Source organism: Anolis carolinensis, unplaced genomic scaffold (genome assembly GCF_035594765.1).
Source record: "Anolis carolinensis isolate JA03-04 unplaced genomic scaffold, rAnoCar3.1.pri scaffold_15, whole genome shotgun sequence".
Classification (NCBI taxonomy): Eukaryota; Metazoa; Chordata; class Lepidosauria; order Squamata; family Dactyloidae; genus Anolis; species Anolis carolinensis.
Genome location: NW_026943826.1, coordinates 11,680,075 through 11,701,307, shown reverse-complemented (window position 1 = coordinate 11,701,307; position 21,233 = coordinate 11,680,075). Strand labels below are relative to the sequence as shown.

The 21,233-nt window shown below is 51.9% G+C and overlaps 1 protein-coding gene across 6 annotated transcripts in view; it reads left to right on the top strand.

The window, feature by feature from the left end:
* camta1 (calmodulin binding transcription activator 1) overlaps positions 1-21,233 on the top strand; it is a 195,240-nt gene that overhangs the window by 166,628 nt on the left and 7,379 nt on the right. For 2 of the 6 annotated variants that reach the window (XM_062965979.1, XM_062965985.1), the window contains 15 exons: positions 6,769-6,909; positions 7,509-9,529; positions 9,763-9,889; positions 11,781-11,915; positions 12,049-12,215; positions 12,303-12,502; positions 12,959-13,037; positions 13,199-13,544; positions 13,661-14,133; positions 14,363-14,553; positions 14,658-14,904; positions 15,191-15,262; positions 15,663-15,683; positions 16,724-16,917; positions 17,023-17,097. In XM_062965979.1, the coding sequence (XP_062822049.1) occupies positions 6,769-6,909; positions 7,509-9,529; positions 9,763-9,889; positions 11,781-11,915; positions 12,049-12,215; positions 12,303-12,502; positions 12,959-13,037; positions 13,199-13,544; positions 13,661-14,133; positions 14,363-14,553; positions 14,658-14,904; positions 15,191-15,262; positions 15,663-15,683; positions 16,724-16,917; positions 17,023-17,097 (4,489 nt within the window). Of the gene's footprint in view, positions 1-6,768; positions 6,910-7,508; positions 9,530-9,762; positions 9,890-11,780; positions 11,916-12,048; positions 12,216-12,302; positions 12,503-12,958; positions 13,038-13,198; positions 13,545-13,660; positions 14,134-14,362; positions 14,554-14,657; positions 14,905-15,190; positions 15,263-15,662; positions 15,684-16,723; positions 16,918-17,022; positions 17,098-18,772; positions 18,804-21,233 lie in introns of all 6 variants that reach the window. The other 4 variants (XM_062965980.1, XM_062965983.1, XM_062965984.1 and 1 more) reach the window with 4 other exon arrangements.

Sequence of the window (21,233 nt, the reverse complement as noted above, 5' to 3'; positions counted from 1 at the left end):
GAAGGGAGAGAGAGACTTCATCCTGACCCTATTTTATGTCCCCAATATTCACATCCTTCTTACAAAGCAAGGGATTGGAGCCTTTGGCAGACAAGGACGTTGCTTCCAGTAGACGTCTACAACATCCGTAGCCACTCAGTTTGTGACACAAAGCCCCGAATCACCGAGCAGTTGCCTTTGCACAAATACTTCTCAGGCAGGCAGAGAGAGAGAGAGAGAGCGTGCCGTCGCTTCTTTGCTCCTGCTCGCCGCTTTTGTTTGTTTCCGAGCCAGCTTCGTGGATTTGGTGCCCAGAGATAATTTCCTTGGGTTCCCTCGCCTGTGTTCTCTGTGAGCGCTGCGTTCCCGTGTTGCCATGACAAAACACTTTGCCGTGTGTGCGGATGCCGTTGCAGAGAGAAGGGCTCTTCCTTCTCCTCCTCCTCCTTTCAGACCTTCCCTCTTTTCTCCCCCTCCCCAATTTCCTCCTCTTCTACAAAGGGTGGAGACAGGGGTTAGCGGAGTCCTAGGATCTCCACAAATGCTGGAGATAGACCTTGATGGAGTCACTTGGAAGAGGATCATCTCGTCCGGTGGTTCTCGACCTTCTTAACGCCGCGACCCCTTAATACGGTTCCTCACGTTGTGGTGACCCCCAACCATAAAATTATTTCCATTTCTACTTCATCACTGTTATGAATCCCTGAGATTCGGCCATGAGGGGTCTTAGGCGACCCTTGTGTCGTGACACAACGGTTGAGAACTACTGATCTAGTCCAACCTATTTCTAGAAATGGTGGAGACTGAGATTAAATGGGGTCCTAGCCCAGCCCATTGCATTTTCTACAGCTAGCGTTTATGGGTCTGAGCCGGTCAGTTGATTGGTCACCGAGGCCCCATCTGTACTGCCATTATAATGCAGATTGAAATCCATTATATGGTTGGTCACATCATCCAGTTCAGTGCAGCTGAATGGCATTATATGGGACTGCACAGACCGGATAATGCATTATATCATCAGTGTAGACTCATGTCATGCAGTTCAGTGCAGCCGAACAGCAATATATGTGACTGTGCTGACTGTATCGTGCATTATATCATCAGTGTAGACTCGTGTCATGCAGTTCAATGCAACTGAACGGCAATATATGTGACTGTGCTGACTGTATCGTGCATTATATCATCAATATAGACTCATGTCATGCAGTTCAATGCAGCCAAACAGGATGCACAGACTGTATGGTGCATTATATCTTCAGTGTAGACTCGTGTCATGCAGTTCAATGCTGCTGAATGGCATTATATGTGATTGCACAAACTGTATAGTGCATTATATCGTCAGTATAGACTCGTGTCATGCAGTTCAGTGCAGCCGAACAGCATTATATGTGACTGCACTGACTGTATGGTGCATTATATCGTCAGTATAGACTCGTGTCATGCAGTTCAGTGCAGCCGAACAGCATTATATGTGACTGCACTGACTGTATGGTGCATTATATCGTCAGTATAGACTCGTGTCATGCAGTTCAATACAGCCGAACAGGATTAGATATGACTGCACCGACTGTATAGTGCATTATATCGTCAGTATAGACTCATGTCATGCAGTTCAGTGCAGTCGAACAGGATTAGATGCGACTGCACAAACCATATAGTGCATTATATCATCAGTGTAGACTTGTGTTATGCAGTTCAATGCAGCCGAACAGCATTATATGTGACTGCACTGACTATGGTGCATTATATCGTCAGTATAGACTCGTGTCATGCAGTTCAGTGCAGCCGAACAGCATTATATGTGACTGCGCTGACTGTGTGGTGCATTATATTGTCAATGTAGACTCGTGTCATGCAGTTCCATGCAGCCGAACAGCATTATATGTGACTGTGCTGACTGTATCGTGCATTATATCGTCAGTGTAGACTCATGTCATGCAGTTGAACGGCAATATATATGACTGCACTGACCGTATCGTGCATTGTATCGCAGTTCAATGCAGCGGAGCGGCATTATATGTGACTGCACTGACCGCATAGTGCGTTTCAATCTGCATTACGATGGCAGTGCAGACGGCAAGCCCCTTCCCCAGGTAGGAACCCTCCGAGGCGCATGGGAAGGCTACATCGGGGAGGAGAGACACAGGTACAGGTAGCGTCAGGTTGGGAGATCTGCATTGCGTCAGGAAAGGAGAGGAGGAGGAAGAGGAGGATGAGACCCAGCCGGCCGTAAATCTGTTTTTATGCTCCGGGAGGGAGGGAGGGAGGGAGGCAGGGCCACGTCCGTCCGGCCCAATTGCGTGAATCAAGACGGAATGATGTTATTTGGGGGGCACAGGATGCGCTTCAAGTGGGGTTTCATAGGGAAGAGGCGAGGATTGCCTTGGCTGAACCCCTTCCTGGCGATTATCCTTTTTTGTTTTGCATCAACTCTTCAGGCTTTTATGCTGGTGATTATGGGATAGTGAAAGTGGGGGGCAATCAAGCCATCACACGGGAGTCCCTTTCTCTGGTCCTCTGGCGCCTCCTTGTGGCTCTTCTCAATCCAGTTGTCAAAACCCTGAGACCAAAAAAAGTATATTTGCTGACGAAAGCGATGCGCAAAAAGTGCGCTCGTTGTCGTTCGGACATAACACCTCTCTCTCTTTGGCCATGCCTCCTTCCTTGAATTAAGAGTGTTACGTAATGCAACCCAGTGTCTCTGAGCATGTGCGGAGAGGAAGACTAAGCATCCTTCATTCCCGTTCTTGTGCCCGTGCTTAGAAAAATAATAAATTTCTGCATTTTCAATGTTGAGACGGAGCTCCCGGTGGCACAGTGGGTTAAACCACTGAGCTGTTAGAATTACTGACCGAAAGGTCAGCGGTTCGAATCCAGGGAGTGGAGTGAGCTCCCGCTGTTAGCCCCAGCTTGTGCCAACCGAGCAGTTCAAAAACATGCAAATGTGAGTAGATTGATAGGTACTGCTCCGGCAGGAAGGTAAAAGCGCTCCATGCAGTCATGAGCTTGGAGGTGTCTACAGACAACGCCGGCTCTTTGGCTTAGAAAATGAGATGAGCAACAACCCCGAGAGTGTGAGTAGATCAATAGGTACTGCTCTGGCGGGAAGGTAACGGCACTCCATGCAGTCATGATCTTGGAGGTGTCTATGGACAGTGCTGGCTCTTTTGCTTAGAAATTGAGATGAGCACTGACCCTCAGAGTATGAGTAGATCAATGGGTACTGCTCCGGCGGGAAGGTAAAAGTGCTCCATGCAGTCATGAGCTTGGAGGTGTCTACGGACAATGCCAGCTCTTTGGCTTAGAAATGGAGATGAGCAACAACACACAGAATCACACTCGAGTACACTTAGTGCCAAGGGAAACCCTTTACCTTTACCTTGAACTACAAGATGAGCACCAACCCCCAGAGTGTGAGTAGATCATTAGGTACCGCTCCGGCAGGAAGGTAACGGCGCTCCATGTAGACAAATAAAATCACATATACCAATAAACAATAAACACACTTTGATTAAAAGGACACCGAAAGGGAATCTGCCCCCCGGTATTAAAAAAAAAACCCTCTAAAATCAAGACAGTAAATAAAGAACACCGCTCAGAAAACAGAGAAATTCCAGACAGGAAACAATCAGGGCCAGCTAACACCTCCGAAAAATGGTTCCCCTAGACAGGCTTTGAAGTTGCAAAGCCATTCAATGCTAATCAAGGTGGCCATGTACAACATTCACACTTGTCTCAAAGACTGACATTCCACATATATATAAACCCCACTTGCCTAGTTTCCAAGAAACCTTCACCCGGGGGAGGCAGCCTCAATTGCGCCCCCCAAATGATGGCACCCGAGGCAACTGCCTTATGGTTGAACCGCCCCTGTCTATAACACAACCTCCATCATCCCCGCCAGTTTTGGAATGGGATCCCGTGCCTTCTTCTTTGCGGATGCCCCCTTCACCTTCCTCTCCTCTTCCTCTCCCTCCTTCCTGCTGATTCATTATGTGTCAGGGAGCCAAACGTGACATGTTAAGAGCCATCTTGATAGTATTTTATATTCAGCCGCTCTTTGCTGGCTCAGAGGAGGCTTTCTGTGGGGGGGGGGGGTTGGCGGGGCGGGAAAGCGAGACAATCTGCATATTGGATGTGCCAAGAGAGGCCCGTAATTTACATTAAGCCTCCCGAAATTCTCTCTTTGCAATCTGTCACCCTTCAGTGGCTTTCCAGTTTTATAACCTTCAAAACAGAAGCATCGGGAGGGAGGGAAGGAAGGAAGGAGCCCAAGGCAATGTGGGGCAGGATATTTGGGCCTTGGCGCTGCTTTCGGACATATGCTTCGATATCTGCGCATGGAGGAGCATCGAGAATACGCCGCAAAATCCCAAACCAAAAAGACTTGAATTCACTATAGATTAACCCAGTGGTTCCCAACCTTTTTTTGACCAGGATCACTTGATTGATTTACAGTATTTATGTTCCGCCATTCGCACCCCAAAGTGGACTCAGAGCGGATCACAACACCCACATACATGGCAAACATTCAATGCTGTTTTAGACATACAGGATGGCATTTTCCCACTGGAGATTTTGCTTGATTCTGACCACAGGGGGGTGCTGTCGCTCGCAGAATTTTCCCTCCTTGTTCTGTGATCGCCGGCATTTTTATGGTACCATAAAATGCCTCCCCGCTTTAAGCGGTGCCTAATTCATTTATTTCCAACATTTATATCCTGCTCTTCTTGCCCAATAATTTCTCTACTCACAGCTCAACTAGACAGTAAACTAGGCGAACAGTTGGTCGAGGGCTCAATCCGATTCGGGCTTCGAACTTGCCAACCTTTCGGTCGGTACTGATCTATTGCTGCTCACGATTAACAGCCCGGCCCACTTTGACCAACATTAGTACCAAAAGGGTTACGAACCAACTTTTACTCAACTTTAGATTCAGTCTGGTTATTTGGGGTGCTGATTCAGAAAATTGTATTGAGAAGACCGCATCAGTTTCTGATACAGAACATATGCCATCCAGTAGTCACCATCTACTCGCCCACAGAAAACCATATGAAGAAGATGTGGCCAGGAAGACATCTTTCCACTATGTCTCCTGTATCAATTTAATGATATAATAATATATAATAATACAGTAGAGTCTCACTTAACCAACATAAACTGGCTGGCAGAATGTTGGATAAGCGAATATGTTGGATAATAAGGAGGGATTAAGGAGAAGCCTATTAAACATCAAATTAGGTTATGATTTTACAAATTAAGCACCAAAACATCAGGTTATACAACAAATTTGACAGAAGAAGTAGTTCAATATGCAGTAATGCTATGCAGTATTTAGTGTATTTACGAATTTAGCACCAAAATATCACGATATATTGAAAACATTGACTCCAAAAATGTGTTGGATAATTCAGAATGTTGGATAAGCAAGTGTTGGATAAGTGAGACTCTACTGTACATGTAATATTAATAATAGTATTATGATGTAATACAATGTAATAATAATTATAATTCACTATTATAATTGTATATTTATATTACGTGCAGTATTATTAATACAATTGGAGCCCCCCAGTGGTGTAGTGGGTTAAAGCCTTGTGACTTGAAGGTTGGGTTGCTGACCTGAAGGCTGCCAGGTTCGAATCCAACCTGGGGAGAGAGCAGATGAGCTCTCTCTATCAGCTCTAGCTCCATGCAGGGACATGAGAGAAGCCTCCCACAAGGATGGTAAAAACATCAAAACATCCGGGCAATGTCCCCTGGGCAATGTCCTTGCAGATGGCCAATTTTCTCACACCAGAAGCGACTTGCAGGTTTCTCAAGTCACTCCTGACAGGGGGAAAAAAACTAATAATATTGCAATATAGTCATATAATATAATATATTGTATGTATATATACAGTAGAGTCTCACTTATCCAACATAAACGGGCCGGCAGAATGTTGGATAAGCGAATATGTTGGATAACAAGGAGAGATGAAGGAGAAGCCTATTAAACGTCAAATTAGGTTATGATTTTACAAATTAAGCACCAAAACATCATGTTAGACAACAAATTTGACAGAAAAAGTAGTTCAATACGCAGTAATGTTATATTGTAATTACTGTATTTACGAATTTAGCACCAAAATATCACGATATATTGACTACAAAAATGCATTGGATAATCCAGAACGTTGGATAAGCGAGTGTTGGATAAGTGAGACTCTACTGTACTTGTAAACCGCCCTGAGTCCCCTTCGGGGTGAGAAGGGCGGGATATAAATGTCGCAAATAAATAAATAAATATTTAATGATCCAGATCTGATGTGGTCGATCTAATGCAAATTTCTGAATCAACGCCCCAAATAACCCCAGGAACAGGCCTCAAAACAAAGACACACAATAGTTTTGGTTGGGATGTGTTATTATTCATATCAACAGTAAGGCAGTGGATCATATTTTAGTTCTTGTGGACCACTGGATTAGCCAGATATTCCGGTACCGCCTCTGAAACTCTACCATGCTGCATTTCCCCATCTGCATCATCGGCTCCATTACCTGGCCTTAAGAGACTTGAATCCTTTTGGAATAGCCAAGTATTCCTGACCTGCCCGTTTACCTCTTCTGTGCTGCCTGTCACCCATCCTCCCCGAGTTGAGCCCTGTTCACCTTTTGGGAGAAGGCGCTTGGGGCACAGAAGGCACTGAGCAGCAGTTCCCCTTGGGGCCTGGTTTGGGGAGGGGGCCGCCGGGCCTCTGCCCCAGCCCTTCTCTCAACGGCTCTCTCTCATTCCCGTCCCTTGGACAGTCCACGGCATCAAGTGGACCTGCAGCAACGGGAACAGCAGCTCGGGCTTCTCGGTGGAGCAGCTGGTGCAGCAGATCCTGGAGAGCCACCAGACCAAACCTCAGCCTCGGACGCACAACTGCCTCTGCACCGGAAACTTGGGTGAGGAGTCCCAGAGGCAACAGCCCTTCCCCTTCGAGGTCGAGGAAGGAGGGGAGAGGCAGGGACAGGGACAGGCAGGCACTCCTGATCCCTGCATTTCCAATCCCGACTGTGGTAGGCGTGAAGCATGTGCCCTTGCATGGCCTCTCAACTCCCCCAGCTGTGAGCCCCAGAGGGATTTCTTAGACCCAAAGGTGGGTTTCCATCAAAGGAGCTCAGGGACACCTTTGTCTGATCTTGACCCCTTAGAACTAGGAGAACAAGCCCTGAGGTTCAGTCTCTTGAGACATTGAGGGTGGGGGAGAGTGGAGGAGGCAGGAGACCCCCAGGAAAAGAGGTGCCAAGAGTTGGACCAAAGGTCCTACCAGACCACTGACCCACCATGACCCAGACCTCCTTCCTTGAGCAAAGCAGCTGATACACGTAGGAGGTCCGAACAAAGGGGACACACACAGAGACCTTGTGTTTCAACCAGACCTTGAAACCCAATGGCTATTCAAATTCTCTTGGTATGTCTGTGGGAGGCCTGCTTGTTGTGTCCTCTTGGGTGGAGCCTCTGCCGACCTGACCCTTCCTCTCCCATCTCTTCCTCTCCACAGGTGCAGGGAGCAGCGTGCACCACAAGTGCAACAGTGCCAAACACCGGATCATCTCTCCGAAGGTGGAGCCGCGGTCGGGGGGTTATGGGGCCCACTCCGAGGTGCAGAACAACGACGTCTCCGAGGGCAAGAACGAGCACAGCCACGGCAGCAAGGCCTCCTCCTCCGGGGGGCGGGAGAAGCGCAACGGCAAGGTGGCCAAGCCGGTGCTGCTCCACCAGAACAGCACTGAGGTCTCCTCCACCAACCAGGTCGAAGTCCCGGACACCACCCAGAACTCCCCGGTCTCCATCAGCAGCGGCCTCAACAGCGACCCGGACGCGGCCGACAGCCCCGCCGTCGTCTCGGGCGTCTCCAGCATGGCCGCCGTGGCCTCGGTCATGGGCAGTCTCTCCCAGAGCGCCGCCGCCGTCTTCATGTCGGACATCACCAGCGAGGCCGTCTACGCCATGTCTCCCTCCGCCGGCCCCAACCCGCACCTGCTTCCCTCGGACGCCACAGCAGCGGCGCAAGGGCTGGTCCTGGCGGTCAGCTCCGACGGCCACAAGTTTGCCTTCCCGACGACGACGGCCGGTGGCTCCGAGGGCCTGTCCATCCTGCCAGCCGGCGTCTCGGAGGAGCTGGTGCTCTCCACCACCCTGGACAGCGGGAGGAAGATCCCGGAGACTACCATGAACTTTGATCCTGACTGCTTCCTCAACAACCCCAAGCAGGGCCAGACCTATGGCGGAGGGGGTCCCAAGGGTGATGGCGGTCTGGGTCCCAACCTGCGGCATTCTCCCACCTCTGAGCGCAGTTTTGGCTTCAGCGCCGGCCTGGTCAAGGAGATCAAGACCGAGGACACCTCCTTCGAGCAGCAGATCTCCAAGGAGGCTGCCGTGGCTGCTGCTTACACCTCTTCATCGTCCTCCTCCTCCTCCTCCTCCTCGTCCTCCTCCTCCTCGTTGTCCTCCTCCTCCTCCTCCTCCGCTTCCTCCTCCTCGGCCTCTTCCAACTCTCTGACCCTGGCCCCCGGCCCCAGCTTGCTCCCCTCCGGCGGCGGACTCAGCCCCAGCACCACCTTGGAGCAGATGGACTTCAGCGCTATCGACTCCAACAAAGACTACTCGTCCTCCTCCTCGGGCTTCGGCCCCTCTGTCCAGAGCCCCCACGTCCACCAGAGCCCCTCGCCCAGCTTCTTCCTGCAGGAGGCCCCCAGCAAACCCCTCCCGATGGAGTCTGGCCCCCACGGCAGTGGCCTGGCTGAGGGGAACGGCTCCTTTGTGGGACCCATGGGCCTCCCCAGCATCAAGACGGAGGCCTCCCCGCCAGGCGCCTCCCACTGCAACGGCGCCATGGAGCCCAGCTCCTCGCTCCAGCTGATGCAGTTCCAGGCCGGCTTCCAGGGCATGGCGGCCGATGGGGAGGTGCCCATGGAGACCTCGTCCCACGGGGAAGGCGCCGAGGGGCTGCTCAAGGCCGGGGAGCTGCAGGCCTGTGGGGCGGAGCACTACCTGCCGCCCGAGGCCAACGGGACCCTGCGGAACGGGAACCTCCCGGTGCTCCAGGGCAACATGGTGCCCGGCCTGTACCCCGTGGCCCACCCGGCCCTGGGCGGCTCCTCCAACATGGAGCTCAGCCTGGACCACTTCGACATCTCCTTCAGCAACCAGTTCTCCGACCTGATCAACGACTTCATCTCGGTGGAGGGCGGGGGCGGCGCGCTCTACGGACACCAGCTGGTCTCTGGGGAGGGGGCCGCCATGGCCCAGTCCGCTGAGGAGGGCAACCGGGGCAGTGCCGGCGCCTCCTACGGACAGGCCCCCGAGATGTGCATCCCCTGCTGCAGCCCCCAGCAAGCCGGCCTCCACCTCGGCGTCACTGAAAACGGGGCTAGTGCCATGGCTTACATGCATGTCACCGAGGTGGTGTCGGCGGCGGCAGCAGCGGCGGCAGCAGCCCAAGGCACCCTGGGAATGCTCCAGCAGAGTGGGCGCCTCTTCATGGTGACGGACTACTCACCCGAATGGTCCTACCCAGAGGTGAGACCCCCAAACTCCACTGGTGAGACCCTGCAATATCTAGTTTTAAAGGAGGTGCCGAGACAGGACCCTCCCAATGGGTCAGCTCATTGGTGGGCAACACATGTGGTTTCCCTGCAAATTGTCCCCTTGGAGCGGCCTTTTCAGGGGTCAAATATGGTGAGCCGCCGAGGGCAATGGCATATCCTGACACCCCCTCCCCTTTCTTCTCTGCTTGCTTCTCCTCCTCTTAGGGGGGCGTGAAGGTGCTGATCACCGGCCCGTGGCAGGAGGCCAGCAACAACTACAGCTGCCTCTTCGACCAGGTCTCGGTCCCGGCCTCCCTGATCCAGCCAGGGGTCCTGCGCTGCTACTGCCCAGGTGAGGCATAGGATTGGGGCTCTAGCTGTGGGGTGAGCAGGCCTCTTGCATCCCAGGCGTCGGGAGGGTCCCACAGACAGCTTGTGTCAGACTCTAGAACAGTGCATGGCCAACCTATGACACGCGTGTCAGCACTGACACGCCTAGCCATTTTTGCTGACATGCTGCCGCATGCAGATTGATTGGATGACTATGTCTTTTGTGGCCAAATTTGGTGTGATTTGGTCCATTGGTTTTGTTGTTTACTCCATGGGAATTATGCACATTACATTTATATATATATTATATCATTCTATTATTATTCTATTATTATTGTAGTATATTATCATATTATTACCATTATATTATTTTTATATTATTCACTATTCATGACTACAGTAGAGTTTCACTTATCCAACATTCTGGATTATCCAACGCATTTTTGTAGTCAATGTTTTCAATATATCATGATATTTTGGTGCTAAATTCATTACAACAGTAATTACAACATAGCATTAATGCGTAATGAACTACAGTAGAGTCTCGCTTATCCAACGTAAACGGGCCAGCAGAACATTGGATAAGCGAATATGTTGGATAATAAGGAGAGATTAAGGAAAAGCCTATTAAACATCAGATTAGGTTATGATTTTACAAATTAAGCACCAAAACATCATGTTAGACAACAAATTTGACAGAAAAAGTAGTTCAATACACAGTAATGCTATATAGTAATTGCTGTATTTACGAATTTAGCACCAAAATATCATGATATATTGAAAACATTGATTACAAAAATGCGTTGGATAATCCAGAACGTTGGATAAGTGAGACTCTACTGTACTTTTTCTGTCAAATTTGTTGTATAACATGATGTTTTGGTGCTTAATTTGTAAGATCATAACCTATTTTGATGTTTAATAGGCTTTTTCTTAATCTCTCCTTATTATCCAACATATTCACTTATCCAACATTCTGCCGGCCCATTTATGTTGGATAAGTGAGACTCTACTGTACTTTGAAACCAGAATAGAGAAAAATCAGTGTGGAAACTGCAAGAGGTACCATAGATTGTTGTACATGGAAATAATGGTAGTAAATAGTTTTTGATTTATTAAATACAGTAGAGTCTCACTTATCCAAGCCTCACTTATCCAAGTTTCTGGATTATCCAAACCATTTTTGTACTCAATGTTTTCAATATATCGTGATATTTTGGTGCTAAATTTGTAAATACAGTAATTACAACATAACACTGCTGCGTATTGAACTACTTTTTCTATCAAATTTGTTGTATAACATGATGTTTTGGTGCTTAATTTGTAAGATCATAACCTATTTTGATGTTTAATAGGCTTTTCCTTAATCCCTCCTTATTATCCAAGATATTCGCTTATCCAAGCTTCTGCCGGCCCGTTTAGCTTGGATAAGTGAGACTCTACTGTACCGTTATATATTACAATTATACATGTTTGTTATTTAAACTATACATATTGCGAAATTATGTTTTTTTTTCTCAAAGTGACACACCACACAAGTCATGCTAGGTTTTTTGGTGAATTTTGACACACCAAGCGCAAAAGCTTGCCCATCATTGCTCTAGAACATCTTGGAGTTAAAATCAAGCTCACAACAATACATTGCTGGAGACGAGTGGTTTATTCCGTCTTTCCACAATCCTCAAAAGACAGTTCTAAAGTTTTCCTGCTCAAACTTCCTGTATATATCCCCTCAGGAGAAGGTTAAATTGCCTCTATGTCTGTCTCGGTTCTATGTGTATATGAGCATTGAATGTTTTCTCTATATGTATATAATGTGATCCGCCCTGAGTCCCCTTTGGGGTGAGAGGGGCGGAATATAAATACTGTAAATAAATAAATATCAGACTCTAATTCCCCACATTGTTCTCCAGCGCACGACACAGGGCTGGTGACCCTGCAAGTGGCCTTCAACAACCAGGTCATCTCCAACTCGGTGGTCTTTGAGTACAAGGCCCGGGCGCTGCCCACCCTGCCCTCCTCGCAGCATGACTGGCTCTCCCTTGACGGTGAGCATATCAGGGCGCATGGGGACGATGGGAGGGAACCAGTCTCCTAAAGGGCCTCGAAAGGGAGCATGTAAAGGGGCCAGGGGTTGGCAGCCCTCCTCACCCTTCCTCTCTTCCCCCATTTTTGGTGCAGAGAACCAGTTCCGAATGTCCATCCTGGAGCGCCTGGAGCAGATGGAGAGGCGGATGGCCGAGATGACTACCGGCTCCCAGCAGCACAAGGCACCGGCCAGCAGCGGAGGAGGAGGAGGAGGAAGTGGTGGCGGCAGTGGTGGTGGTAATGGGGGCAGCCAAGCACAGGTACGTGCTCTATTGGGTTCCCCGCTTTGGTCTCGTGACCCATCTCTGCACCGCCCTGCTGACCCTGCTTCCTTTTCTCCCTCGCAGTGCGCCTCGGGGATGGGCTCTGCCGCGGGACACTGCTTCGAGAGCCGGGTGGTGGTCGTCTGCGAGAAGATGATGAGCCGGGCCTGCTGGGCCAGGTCCAAGCACCTCATCCACTCCAAGACCTTCCGGGGCATGACCCTGCTCCACCTGGCCGCCGCACAGGGCTACGCCACCCTCATCCAGACCCTCCTCAAGTGGCGGTGAGGACCTGCACTGTTGAAGTGGGAATGATTGTATATAGAGTTGTTTAAATGTAATTGAGTCAGTTGTGCAATGTGTACTGAGGATTGCATCATACACTGTGTGCTACTTGCTATACCAGTGTGTAAAGGGTTAAGTTTGTATTGCATCAGACAGCAGAGGATGAGATAAATAGCCCTCTACTTCCTATCTCTTTCCCTTCCCGTGTGTGCCTGCGTGAGAGCTGTGTATTGTCTTGTGGAATTTCGTTTGTAAGTAAACATTTTGATAGATAACCGAAGACTGCAGCGTTGTTATTTACCCAGAGCTTCATCGCCAGTGACTTCTGCTGCGTGTGCCTAGCAAAGCCACTCTGACATGCACGAGGGGGCTTTGGGCGGGAGACGAAGAAGGCGGGTTCAGGCAAGCCTTCACTTGAGAGTCTGAGTGACCCTCCCACTTTTGTCTCCTCTCAGCACCAAACACGCCGACAGCATTGACCTGGAACTGGAGGTGGACCCTCTGAACGTGGACCACTTCTCCTGCACGCCACTGGTATGTAGCAGACCCCCTGCCTTTGCTCCGGAGCGTTTGCTCCTCGTTGTCCTATAGTTTTGCAGATTTGGCCAACTGGGTCTCCCTGCAAAAGCTCTATAACTCCTTCCTCTTTGCTGACCCCTCTCTGTCGTGTGTCCCCCTTCTCTCCCTCCCCGCAGATGTGGGCCTGCGCCTTGGGCCACATGGAGGCGGCAGTGGTGCTCTACAAGTGGGACCGCCGGGCCCTCTCCATCCCGGACTCCCTCGGCCGGTTACCGCTGGCCATTGCCCGCTCCCGGGGCCACGTCAAGCTGGCCGAGGGCCTGGAGCAGATGCAGCGCCAGGAGGAGGAGGAGCAGGCCCCACTGCGCCAGGCCCCACGCGTCCTCTGCCCGCCCCACCAGGAGGAGCCCCCTCCCGCCGCTACCACCACTGGGGAGACCTGGATGGCCCAGTGGCACAGTGAAATGGTGGCCTCCCAAGAGCCCCAGAAGGGCGTCACGGTCATCTCCGCTCCCAACACAGGTACTGAGTGGGGTTCTTCCCACCTCACTTGCCTCTCAAGGATCGGTCTGGAAGCTGAGCAGACAGGGCAACAGGCAGCCACTTGATCTCTGATCTCCTGATCTTTCCTCTTGCAGAGCTGCGGCGGCCCCGATCTGAGCCCTCCAGTTACTACAGCAGCGAGAGCCACAAGGACTACCCGGCACCCAAGAAACACAAGCTAAATCCCGAGTACTTCTCCTCGGCCCGGCAGGAGAGGCTTCTGTCTACGGCCCTCAGCCTGGAGCAGCCCTGCGCCCGCAAGCCCCCCGTCAGCTCCGCCAGGCCCGCCTCCCTTCCCGAGAGTCCCGGGCCCCGGATCACAGGCAGGGAGTACCACCCGCAGGAGGCGGGCGCTGAGGCCGGGGGCCACTACCGAAGCGGTGCTTCTGGGATCAAATGGGGTCCGAAGGTGGGCTACGGAGCCATGGCCAGGGACACGGCAGCGGCCCAGCGGCTGCATCCGCAACGGGATCCGATGCCAGAGCAGGAGACGGTGGAAGCGGAGCTGCTGGCCTTCCAGGACGCCGCGGACAGCGAAGACGGCTTGCACCACGTGGACGACCTCCAGGTATATCTAGAAAGTCCAGGGGAGGAGGCAGCCACGATTGGCAGCCTGGGGTTGATTGTTTCCAAAGCTTCGAAACACCTCTCTTGAGGCTGCAAAAATGAGTGGACCCCAGTATGAGCCAACAAGTGGGTTTGAGGGCCCACCACTCACATCACTCCCTCTTGGTCCTTCTGTCCGTGATTGACTTGCCTCTGCCACTCCAAGAACCATGCCTTCTTGCTCTCCGCAGGTGACCATGATGACGCTGGCGGAGCACATCATCGAGGCCACGCCGGAGCGCATCAAGCGTGGGGAGAGCCTGGCGCCGGCGGAGGGGCCCCTGGCTGAGCGGAGTGGGGGCACGGCCCTCGGCGCCTCCATGAGCTGGCTGGCCAGTTACCTGGCGGACATCGACCACTTGCCCAGCGCTGCCCAGATCAGGTCTGTCGAGGGGTGGCCTTCCCTTTGGGAGCTGGGGTTGGGCAGGGGCGCCACTGGGCTCTATGGGACTCTGAACCCTGCTTCTCTTTCTCCGGCCGCCACAGAAGCCTCTACGGGGCAGCCCCCAGTCCCCCCTCCCACACCAGCCAGAGCCCCGCCGGCTCCCCGGTCAGCGCCCTGGCCTTTGAGAAGCCCAGCCTCCCATCAGCCACCGACTGGTCCGAGTTCCTCAGCGCCTCCACCAGCGAGAAGGTCGAGAGCGACTTCGCCCAGCTGACCCTCTCCGACCACGAACAGCGGGAGCTCTACGAGGCCGCCAAGCTGGTCCAGACCGTCTTCAGGAAGTACAAGGTGAGGAGGAGGACGAGGACAAGGTGATGGTTGGGATCTCCCTGAGAGGTAATATTCTTCAGCAGCAAAATGATGGACCTTTCTTTGAGGAGCTATTTGTTCCTCAATCATCAGGAGGAGCCTCCAGGCCATCTGGGGCCACTCATCCCAGTGCCAGGCAATCTTTCTGGACATTCCTGGGACTTCCGCTGGCTCTGCCTCATCCACATTTTGGAGAGCTTTTCACTCCCATAGCCTCTCTGGTTGCTTCTGTTCCTCAAGCAGGTGTGTCCCTCTTCCTTTGCAGGGACGTCCCCTTCGGGAGCAGCAGGAAGTGGCTGCCGCTGTCATTCAGCGCTGTTACCGGAAATACAAACAGGTGAGCCCCTCCAGACCCCCTTGGCAGATGTGATGTGGGCCTTGGTTGCTCCATTCCTTCTTCATCCAATGCTTTGAGGGTTAGATGGGGCCTGATGCTATTTTCGCTACGACTGGAGGGACAGAGTCTGTTGAAACCCCCCTAAAGCATCACAGGAGGCGAAGGGGGGCCTCCATTCTGTCCTTCACTTGGAAGTCTGACCTTCAAAGGAGCTGGCCTTATTTTGGGGCTTCTGAAAGATGCTTCTTTCAAAGCAATGGGGCGGCACTCTCCTCCAAACGATTGCTCGCTTGCTTTGTCTCTCCGCCGGACTCCTCTGAAAGCCAGCCTTTGGGGACCCTTTGGGGCAGGGCTGCAGCTCTGAACGTTAATCTTGTATTTTCTGTTTCTCCTTGCCAAGCTTACTTGGATAGCCTTGAAGGTAATGACGTCCGCCTCTTGAGCTTCTCACCTTTGGGGCCGTTGGGAGGCAGCGCCTTCGCTGCTCCAGCGCACCCACAGGAACACATGCATGCCAGCAGCGCTGCTTCTTGGCCTGCACCAGCGGAGGCTTTGGGGGGACGGGGGAGCCCTCAAAGGATGCCAGAGACCCTCCTTCCTGAGCCGCAGAGGGGAGCAGCATGGGGACCTTGGTGGAGGAGGGTCGATCGTCACCAACGTGAAATAGACAGTGGAAAACCAGGGGATTTTTGGTTCTGCGTATGCCCTCTTTCCTCAGAGAAAAGGGGCTGAGGCGGGGTGCGGTTCGTGGGAATCAGACGCAACCAGTTTCCCCGAATCGCTGCTCTGTGTGCAAAAGGCACTGACCTACAGACTTGAAAACGAAAAGGAACACACATAGAGAGAGATTGGAGCCTTGCAGGGTCTTCTTGGTCTTGAATGGTGCTGAGGAGGAGAAGGGAGAGGGGCAGTGAAGCATCTCCTCAAGCCGTGTGTGGATTTAAGAGGGATGTGGCCTGGACGGAGGCTATTTCATTCCCTCCTCTGGGCCAGGGCTGGGAAAGAGCTTGACAGCTCTGATGATGGTCCTTGGGTTGAGTCCAGCATCTCGTGACAACCAGCTGCCTTCCCTAGCAAAGCCTTTATCACTGCTTTATCGCTGTCCCTCTGACCTCACGCTCTTTCTTCCGTCTCAAGGCCTACCCGTCTCAAGGCTTCACTCTCCCCTTTCCTGTCCAGAATCTCATACAGAATCTCTGTCAATGCAGCCGCTCACCATCTTGTAGTCATACGCAACAAGGGCAGAGCATACAAAGAGTCCAGAGGACTTTCCAAGGGTCAAAGCCAAACGATCTCACCAATTCGTCGTAATCCAAAAATGTAGTTCAGTCACCAATAAGTTCACCAACAGCGATTCGGGCTCTAGCAATTCCACGACGTTGCTCCCAGCAACTAGCCATGACATCTTCTCTCTCCTGTTCCCTTGTGTTGCTCCCCACCCGACACCCTCCTCCTTTGCAGTATGCACTTTATAAGAAGATGATCCAGGCCGCCATCCTCATCCAGAGCAAGTTCCGGAGCTATGCGGAGCAGAAGCGGTTCCAGCAGAGCCGCCGGGCGGCCGTCCGTATCCAGCAGTTCTACCGCAGCTACAAAGAGTGCGGGAGGCGGAGGCAGAGCCGCCGGGCGGCTGCCCTGGTCCAGCAGAAGCTCAGGTGCCAGGAGGAGTTGCAATGGGGGGGGGGGGTAGCAGTGGCGGCCGCCCCCCAAGAACGGGAGCCCTCCTAACCCTCACCTCTTCCCACCTGTCTCTCTTGCAGAAGCAGCCTGCTCACCAAGAAGCAGGACCAAGCTGCGCGCAAAATCATGCGCTTCTTACGGCGATGCCGCCACAGGTGAGCACCATGCGATCCTGAATTGTTATCTGACTCAAACTCTTTCTCGGGTGGAGTGCAGTGCAGTGCCAAGCCAGGGCTGTTAGTCTCTAGACTTGGTTTTTGTGGCTTCTTGGAGGCTCACGGGAGAAAGACATTGAGGGACTTGAAATTTGTTTCATCAAGGATAGAGGGAGGCTACAAACACACCCCAGCCCTGACTGTGGGACCCACACCTGCTCTGGGGAAATGCTCCGAAAGTGGGAGCCCAGCCATGCATTCCCCAGGAGGACGGTCCTTGCTGTGGGTCCTTTTTCAGGAGCAACGAGCACCTCCCAGGATTGGTTTGGGTGGTCCTGGTGGGGTCCAAAGGCAATCGCTTTCATGGGCCTTGAGTTTCCAACCAACGGGTCCCTTTCAAGGGCGGCACAAACGTTTGACTCGAAGTGGTGGCCGATGAGCCGTCGGCTGTGGTTTTGTGGAAAGCAAGAGACAGTTGTGACCGTTGGGCGCAGTAGCGGAAGGCCTATCGGATAGGCAAAAGCAGACCTCTGCAGCTTTTCCTTGCCTATGCATTATGCACAACGTCTTGTTCGGCCCCACGTTTCCCCATTGAAGATTGGAGGCATGAGATTCACAGCACTGCCTGGGAGAGGGGCAAAGCCAAAATCTCTCCTCCTCTCTCTCCTGTCATGCTGTCCTTTCTGTGCCATGCATGGTGATGGTGTTGTCCCCAGGGCAGTCCAGGCCTCTTGTCACTCCTATAAATATAAACACACTCACTCCTTTGTGAGCCCTGCCTCCTCCTTGTTCACTTGTTCTGTGTCTCCTCCTCGCAGTCAAGAAGCCCCTCGTCCTTTTATTTTATTGAGTCTTTGATAGTATTTGTTGGCAACACATGGGAAGGGCTGAAAACCACTGGGATGGGATACTTGTATTGGCAGCTGCTCGCCGGGCGAGGCGTTGGGTGCGGCTGCCGTTGGACCGACTCGTGTGACGTTTCCACTCCTCTGCGCTTGACCTGACTCTCTTGGAAAGCATTATAATGACTTTGTTATAATGTAGGGATGCAGGCCTTCCCTTGTTCCGATCTCTCGCACGGCACGCATGGACAGATCAGTTCCACAGGCTTGTCGACAAGTATACAAAGCCCTCTGAACGGCTGCCAGCCGTTATTCACACTTCGGGACCTTCTCTAGGAAATCTGTTGCATGGAAAATGTGGTGTTTCGGCACATTTCCCCGTGCCAGAAAACACCCCATGTTTCTGGCACTAAAAGCGCACTTGTTTTGCGGCGAGCAGGGAAGTCCTGAAGTGTGAAGGATGGTGCTCGGGAAAGGGTCTGTTTTCTCGATGTAGTGCTTGGGGAATGTGAGAAAATCTGCCGTGGAAGGGGCTGTTGTCGGAGAGAGGGTTGGTTTGCACAAGGAATAGTAAAGGATTGGGGGAAAGGAGGGTTTTGGGGAGCTCCTTTAAGAGCTCCTTGGGGCCCATGGCTCCTCTTTGCAACTTGGTGACAATGCTGTCCAGCAGACCCTCTCATCTCCAGCCCTGAACAAGTGTTGAATACAGGACACCCCCTTTCTCTCTCTTTCTTCCTTCCTTCCTTCCTTTCCTTCTCTCTTTCTGTTTCTTTCTCTCCTTCCCGTCTGCGGATGCTAATTTCTCTTTGCTATCGTTTTGCTCTCACCCGAAGCCCGCTGGTGGACCACAGGCGGTACAAAAGGGTGAGTGGAGCAACTGCCTGCTGGACTTGTTTCTCTTCCATTTGGGAATAAGATACCTCTCTCTATTTATATACAAATATATATATATATATATATATATATCTCCAGATATATATACACCTCTCTCTTTCTCCCTACTCCTTCTCTCTGTCTCTCTCTCTCTTTCTATTCTGGCTTTCTGCTTGCTTGCATGGGGGCTGCGGCTGAGATGGCGATATGCCGCCCATGGGTTCCACCTCCATCGATGCCTCAGCAGCAACCAAAACGGCCGCCCGGACTAACTAACCTTTGCTGCGGAGGCCATACTAATCCAGCTGCCGCCTGGGAGAGAATGCAAGGAGCATGAAGGAAAGGGGGGTTGTTGCGCTCTGGGTGTCCATTCTCAAAAGGGCGGCATGCAGTCTTGAGCCACTCGGGGCCACTCTCCGGCCGGCGAGGCCTAGGGATGGCTTCCAAAGGGGAGCGGGCTGCATGGGGAGTGGGAAAGCGGTAAGCAACGGGGTGTGTGGCTGTGGTGGAGGGTGAGGTGGCCACAGAGCCCTGGACTTGGGACCTCATCACACCAACGGCTGGGGATTCACCTCTGTACTTAACACACACTCCAGTCCAAGGTAAAACAGTTGGTTTCAGAATTATATATACAGAAAACAATTCAGCAAAATAGTATTGAAAAGTATCCAAAGTCCAAAGATCAGGAATAATCCTCAAAATCCAAAGTACAAAAACCAGGATAAATCCAAAACATGAAACACAGGAACAGTCTCTAGGAACTTGAAAAATGAACACCAGGAAACCTGGAACCAGAAATCCCTTAGAATTTCTGCCTTAACTTGGCAGAAGTTCTATACTCCATTACCTAGACTGACAAAATAAGCTGCTGGTTTCTCTAATATAGACAGAAAGTTGTGCTGTTTCCCCCGAGAAACCAATGAGGACTTTTTGGCTAATAAGCGACTAGACTTTCGTACTCTCTTTTGAGAAGCTCTGTGTTGACGGAACATAAATTTCCTATCTAACTGCTCATTAGTCCATCTACCTGAACTCTCATTTTCATCCTCTGAGCTCAGTTCTGTCTCTGACCTTGCATCTCTAGAGAACTGCCTAACAAGCCCAGAATCCCCAGTAAGATCAGGTACAGGCACAATCAAATGCTGTATTACAACAGGCAGAGGGAACCATATTTTTCCGTTCCCGTTCTGTCTTCAGGGACAGCAGCCATCCCACAACCTTTTTCCATTTCCATCCGGCTTCTGACATTGGGAGTTGGGTAGCAGCCCATGCGGTCTCCTGAATATGGAGTCTTCCCTCTGTCTCCCTGCGCCATTGCAACGGAGTCCTCGAAGGATCGTTGGGTGCTTGGGGAGGAGTCAATGTTGGGATGTGGGGGCATTTATGGGGAGCTGCTACCATCGCAAAACCTCATAAGGCAGGAGAACAAACATCACTAGCACGATCATGGTGGGACATCTTTGTCACAAAAAAGGAGGGGGGCAAATGACCCATCGTTGACGTGTTTGCGGTTTAATAATAGTAGCAATAGTAAACTAGATGTAGCATTTGGAAGAGGAGCAATCTGTGTTGTGGTGAGCAGGCATGGGCTTTTGATGGTGGGCCGTGTTTTGGAGAAATGGAAGTGGTCATCGGTGTGTATATTGTTTTTGGGATGCCGGACAGGTGAGTAGCTGGCAAGGCGTGTTCTCGAAAGGTCACAGGACTCGTTTGCAACCACTGAGCCCTCACTATAGCCCTCTAGACCTTTGCGAGGAAGCGTGGTGCGGTCTTGTGGGTGGCGCCGGCCCTTGTGCCGACGTGGATCTGCATGCCCCTTGCCCCAAGTGGCAACGACTGCTCCGTGCCAGCGGACCTTGCATGCCGACGCAGCACACCGCATGCACCCAGCGCAAGGGCCCCTTGGCAGAGCCCCCTTTGCACGATGACGCCTTGGCATGGGCCACGGAGGCGCCACCGGCTCGGACCCAGCCCAGCATGCCTCACAAGGGGCAAGGAATGAACAGCGCATTGCGGGATGCTGCATGGAGTCAGTCGCATGCCCCTCTGCCTCCTCCGCCCCACGTCTCACTCCTCAATACCTGCCTATATATGCTGCCTCCTCCACTGTCTCCTTGAGGTTTGGGCTAGACAAGCTCCCAGTGAGATTCAGATAAGTGAAAAAAGGGTTAGGGTCTTTCCCTTGGTGGCATTCAACTCCTTGGAGGACAGAAGGGTCTCTAGAGCAAGTGTCCTCAAACCTTTTAAGTCGAAGGCCAGTCCAGGGTTCCTCAGACTATTGGGTTGTTCTTTTTGTTGTGGGACTTCAAGTGGTTTCAGACTCAGGGTCAACCCTCTCAGAGAGTTTCTGTGTCAAGATTCATTCCTCTGAGGCTGAGAGAATGGGTTCAGAGCCATAATCTGGGGTTCAAACCACCACAC